At 27.4% G+C, this 6,562-nt stretch overlaps 1 protein-coding gene across 1 annotated transcript; it reads left to right on the forward strand.

The window, feature by feature from the left end:
• The first annotated feature begins 5,910 nt into the window (after window positions 1-5,910).
• Window positions 5,911-6,562, forward strand: LOC124915600 (cyclin-dependent protein kinase inhibitor SMR6). The gene has a single exon (XM_047456357.1). It carries the CDS (start codon window positions 6,045-6,047, stop codon window positions 6,363-6,365), a length of 321 nt encoding a protein of 106 aa, XP_047312313.1. The 5' UTR covers window positions 5,911-6,044; the 3' UTR covers window positions 6,366-6,562.

Below are 6,562 nucleotides of genomic sequence, written 5' to 3' on the forward strand. Positions count from 1 at the left end.
TAGGGGATCATAATTGTAATGACAGGTTGAGATACGGTGTTACAGATTTTGTGTTACAAATTGTGTGTACTTGGTCATTTTATAAAATTTATCAAAAGTAATAAAGAGAGGAGAAATCAACTTATTTTGAAGGTGGAATACAAAATCTTATAGCAGATCTCAACCTTGTAATGGTCTAATGGGGTGGGAAGCTCCACCCGATCCCCAAGTGTCTGCAATCATCGTCCCACCGTGAATAAGAATTTTACCGGTCCACCAAATATTCTTTTCTAAATGATATAAACAAATGTTGTATAATGACTTATTTGACTTTTAATGGTTGAACTTATAAAAGAAGACATTGAAGAAAAAAAAATATTTGTCTAAATTGTTTTTAGTTAAAAATTAGTTTGTTTGGTAGATAGAAAAGATGTAGAGAAATTTATGATATTTATTTATTAATAATAATTTTAGTCACTTATTTATGATAGACATTATAATTTAACTAGTCTTATTTATGATAGACATTAGAATTTAACTAGTTTAGGTTGTACAAAATAATAATATAAAATATATATATTTAATTATTATTTTTGTCCCAATAACCAGTCAATTTTTTCGTGTTTTCTCCGATTCGTTTCATACCCGATTAAAGTGGAAAATACGCAAAAGACTCATGTTTGCTAGTTAGGACGCGCATAACACAACACAAACAAATGGGCATTAGCACGAAGTAAAGACATAGAAGGCTAGTGCCGACGAGGTTTATGTCAAAGTTGTAGTCTTCGAATCGGATCAATTATTTGGACCTTTGTTGGAGAGAGAAATAAATGTGTTAATATTCAACCCACAGTTGGAAGCTGTAATGCTGTATTATTATTAGTGGGGAGGGGACCAAACATCGTTATTAACCAAAACATAAACGACTCTTTTTTAGTTTTTTTTTTTTTTTAAATCTGACTTGTTCTTTAATTTACAACAGAATCGCAGGCCTCCAATAGCTATTCACAACGATTTATTTTTTTTATAATTCACACCAGCCCTTTGTTGTAGTCATTGATAAAAATCATTAAAGTTATTGATACTGGGAGCAATATCTGAAGTTTATTTTTATTGTTAAATTTATTTACTAAACTTGGCATTCCACTATGTGTAAGAGAACTGACATCATTCATCATCATCGTCGGTTGTTTTCTTTATAAAAAAAAATCAACAATTAAATATTGTTTATTATCAATCACACTATTTAATTTGTTAAAATACTCTTTATTTTTAAAAATAATTATTTTATCATTATATAATAATATCTTTCAATTTTTTTATCAAAACAAAATCTCAAAATCAACCTCCAATTAACAATAAATAAATAATAATAATAATGATGGTTTCTTTGAAATAAATTACATTGAAAGAACCTTGTTTTGATTTTTTGACAAGCATGTACTTGAATATATATGACATTGTTTTCTATATGTAATTATTATTTTTAAAATGTCATAGTAATAGATAGGTAGCCGGTCAATATATTTCACTTCAAATATTTAAGCAATTCCTAAAATTATTATTTTTTTAGGAATTAATTCCTAAAATGATTGTATATGTAGTGTAGAGTGTGCCTATTCTAGATTAGAACCTGAATAATTGGTTTTGTTCTAATGTGTTGTGCCACGACTTATATTCTATCAAATTTTAATTGTGTTCTATGATGCAATTTTAGGTCACAAATTTAATAGTTTAGATTTAAATTTAGATGTGTATTTTTATATGTTTGGTTCAGCCAACCAACAATAAAAAAAAAATAAAAAGAATTACAAAAGTTGGAGTCCTATCAAGCCATCATGGTCTGGTCCTAATGTGATCGATGATGAGTCATCCTCCACAATTGTATTATTTTGTTTCTGGATAAAGGACGGTGGAAATCCTTGCTATTATGGACCCCCAACTACTGATGTAACACACTAAATTCTTGTTTGATTTTTAAATTTATTATTTAAAATCCTCTGATTACTATTAAATCTAATGTATATACATGGTTTTTACTGTATAAAGTTTCTTATAATTCACTTATCTACTCAAACTGGACTTAGTATTGTTTTCATTGTAAAAATCATTCTTTTTCTGTCATCTTATCTTTTATTGATATTGTGTTTAAAGGACTTGTCTTTTTCATACTATAGTGACATTTATTTTCAAAAAAATATATTACATTTTAACTTAGATTATGTTCTTTGGTTGTGGAATTTGTAGCCTTGTGGGTATTAGCATCATTTGATATAAAGTTAATTTAAAAAAAAAAACATCCCTTTCACTGAACTGGTTCGACATTAAGTATGCTGAATTGAGAATTAATGAAGCCATAGATCAAGTCAGAATAATCTTGACTAAGATATTCAAGAACTTTAAGTTGGATTTCAACTAAATAGATTAAGTTATCATATAAATTACTTAAATTGAAGTGTTAATGTAACTATTGCAAAACTGGTTCCGCTAGTTGTTTTCTTTTTATAATTTTAAAACATAATTAATAAAAGTCAAACATTCATGAAGAAAAAAAGAAAGACTGGTTTTTAAAATACATCTTTTAATCCTTTTTTTTGGAAAATAATTATAAAATATATAATTATTTTTAAAACTTCAAAGATTCAAGTCTTCAAGTGAAGTGAATGAGTCGGTTCTCAAACATATTATTTATGAGTTCTTGCTCTTTATTATTAGGTTTTGAGTTTTGACACATTTTGAAAATAAAAACTTACTTTTAAAGGGTTTTGTTTAAAAATATAAAAAATTTGAGTTTGAATATATATTTTATAAATATTTTAAACTGAAGCAAATAACTTAAATTAACGTACAATGTTTAAAATTTAAATATGTAATGTTTATTTCGTAGATCGGCGAAACCAATTATACATAAGTCTTTTGAATTCATCATGTGTCAAAATTGAATTTTTGGCCGGTTTAATTTGTTCAGCAGCATAAAAGTGACACTAAATGATTTAGAATAGAGACGTGTCGAGATATATTCACTTGCACTCCTGCTAACACCACAAAAAACTCCGGTCTTAACGCCCCTACTATCGTGCCTTTTCTTGGGTTCGTAGAGTCGTGTCTCCGTTTACCCGGAACGAATGACATGTTTCAATTCTAAAAATGTCCTACACTAATGCCAAATTACATTGGATCCTTACATATATCAGGGTTAAGCTCTTTTATAATTATTACTTTATATAACCCCTGTTCAAAAAGGTTAGTCTAACCTTAATTTTGTAACTATCAAAATATTATTACATTTCAGAAAGAAAAAAATAAATCTTTACATTGTATTAAAAAATTTGGGAATCTAAACTTCTCCCGCACAGTCTGCATCTCTCCACATATTAATATTACATAACATTATTTAGATTCAATAGTCAAATAATTCATATATTTTTATTTGCCCAGTCAAAACATTAAAATATTATTTATTTATATATATATATATATTAATGTTATTTAACTATTTTCTATTTTTTTTAAATTCCTTTTTAATTTTTTAAAATGAAGAAGAAAAGTTTAAAATCCCAAATTTGAATGGTTGGGCGTACGTAGACCGTTTGTTTAGAAGGAGAAATTGGCTTGTTGTGAGCATGGGTCCCACGTGGATGGGATGATTGACAGCCACGTGATCCAGAGAATCTAGGACAGGTAACTGATGACGTGGAATACCGTCACCACTTTGGACCCTTCTCCGAAAGGCACCAGCCGCCCAGGCCCCACTCACTATTTATCACTTTTTATTATTATTATTATTATTATTATTTTACTAATTCCATTTCACTTACCATTTAACTATCATTAATTAATTTTTAATCATTTTATACTGCCGCCTTGTGTCACATAGGATTATTTGAAATAAAATAATTACCTTAACATAATTTGATTGAGAACATGTTTTTTATAAAAAAAATAAAAAATAAAAAATAAATGATCTGATTATGTGAAAGCTCAAGATCATAAATTATAAAATTAAAATATAATATTTTAAATAATTTAATAAAAAATAATGCATTTTTTAATTTCAAATAAACCACGTCACATAAATTATATATCGTCAATTACTTGCAAGAGAACTTAGTTAGATTATTTTATATAGTTAAAAATATATGATTGGAATTAAGAAATAGTTAACCCATTATCAATGAATAATTTGGGCCTAAAGCCCAATTAAAATTTAATAATAACCATTTATGTAAACATAATTTAAATCATTTGCATGTGTTACTTAATTGTTGGTTTGGTCATTAGTGAGTTGTAGTGTCAATTATTCAGTATATTTAATTAACAAATGATGTGTTTTAAAGTTATATACTATTAGATAATATTCAATTTATTTGAATAGTTAATGTTATTTGGTTCATTTATTTGCTTTAATTTGTTTTTAAAATTATTTAATTTATTAATTAAATATTTAATTTTATTTATAAATGTACTGTTGTTGATCAAATTAGTTGAAAACATTTATATGAATAATTATCGATTTCTAGCGAAATAAGATAAAGTTGAAGTATTAGTTACATTGAAGTCGCAAAATCAAATAATAAACGCAATATATGTATATTCACTCCGTATTGATAGAATTATAATTTAATTATATTTGTAAAATTTTGAATATGTTAAGATAAATATTTATTTGGCTTAAATAACAAAATAAAATAAATTTAGACTTCTATTCATGTGATTTAAATGTTTTTTTTAAATAAAAAATAAAATAAAAAGAGGGGGTGCATGTATGTATATTACACAGACCCAAGTTTCGAAATCCCGTGCCTTTTCCTTCTTTCAATAAAAATAAACTTTTATTGTTTTATTTTCTTTTGATAATGGTGGATAAATTGTCTTTTTCTTTTAGTGGGAACACATAATACTAATAATATTCGAATTGAAGAGATAAGGTGGAAAGAAGATAAAATTGTTGATTTCAACAATCTTGTCATGTTTAATTTTTTATTATACAAAGATATATTATTTTAATTAAATATTAATAAAAATATAAAAATATATAAGATAGATTTTCAAGAAAAAGACTAATCCTTTTATTAAACTAAAAAAAACAATTATGTTAAATATATAAGCATATTAAACTATTCAAGTAAACCTTTTTATCACTTAAATCACAACTAATCTATTAACACAGTAAGTTATTTGAAGATAAGTAAAGTATCAAATTTTCCTTAATTATAAAGAAAATATATATTAACATTCAAGTAGATAAATAAATTTCCAATCAAGCAAATTTTAGGTTTAAAGACTTTTTTATATTTGAGTTATTTAAATAAATTGATTATTTAAACAATTGGGGGTTATTTAATTGGGATATTATATAATCACCAATCAAACCTTTAGACCTTGTTTGGGATGTCATTGGGAATGAAATTGTAACTGATCACAGTCTGTTTTCCAAAAAAGAAAGTGAGATTTGGCTTTGGATTACAAGAATCTCAAAACCAAACATGTTTGCCAACTTGATATTCATTTGGCTGAGTCTGTTTGGTTGCAAAGTGTCAGATTTACTTTTGCAATGATACATTTCACCAATTTACATTTATTAATATAATAATATATTAAAAATAAATGGTGGGTGAGGAGTAATTATTATTTAGAAACTTTATTTTTATATAATTATAATAATTTTTCATGATTTCATCATAAATTCTGACAACTGTTTCCTTACTGTCAATCCAAAAAGGGCCTTAACTTAACCTACCCAATAAGGGCCAAGTTGGAAATTTAGGACCCAGAAGAGAGCGGGAAGGAGAGCCGTTGTCGACTGAAACACCAAATTTTGGCGCCAAAATTAAGTTTATCTCTCTTCTGGACTGCCCGAAATTTCCCGGGCAGTTTCTCTCACTTGCTTATATTTATGTTGTTGTTGCAAACTTTTCACAAAATTTTCATTCAAACTCAATAATCTTTCTCTTTCCCTCCTTTTTTTCATTCAATATATAGCCTATTTTAGTATTTGATTTCTCTTTGAGACATCAGAAACAAAAAAAGACACCCTTTTGAAGCTTATTCCCTCTCTTTCCGACATGGGTTTCTCCAAGAAGAATCAATTGGTTGAAGGAATTGAATCGGAAGGCAAGAAGAAATGGTTAATAGCTGGAATCTCACTTGAAGCTCCTTTGAGATCCATAACCACCAAATCGAAATCCAGAGACGAAAACGACTCTAGATCGACAACCCCGACAGCTAAAGAAGCCAGGATACCGGAAAAGTTGCCTTGCCCGCCTGCTCCTAGGAAGCGCCGCCCATCGCCGACACCCACCTGTCATTATAACGGTGCAAGAGAGTTCTTTACTCCACCTGATTTAGAGACGGTCTTTATCCGCCATATAGAGAGAGCAAATTGAGTTGAATTTTTTCATTTTTTTACATATCCAGTCTTATTTATCAATTGTTGTAGGGTTTTTAAGCAGATGTAGTCTTGTAGAAGAAAAAGTAGATCATCTTCATGGTAGGTTTGGACTATGTATGTATAAATGATATGGGTAGTCTATTTTCTTTATTTTAGTTGATCTCTTAATCCTAATAATCCTCTTTAAAGCAA

This window comes from Impatiens glandulifera, chromosome 9, assembly GCF_907164915.1.
Source record: "Impatiens glandulifera chromosome 9, dImpGla2.1, whole genome shotgun sequence".
Lineage (NCBI taxonomy): Eukaryota > Viridiplantae > Streptophyta > Magnoliopsida > Ericales > Balsaminaceae > Impatiens > Impatiens glandulifera.

Excerpts from the sequence above, each read along its gene's own strand:
- LOC124915600 (XM_047456357.1), top strand. The coding sequence starts at position 6,045 with ATGGGTTTCTCCAAGAAGAATCAATTGGTTGAAGGAATTGAATCGGAA.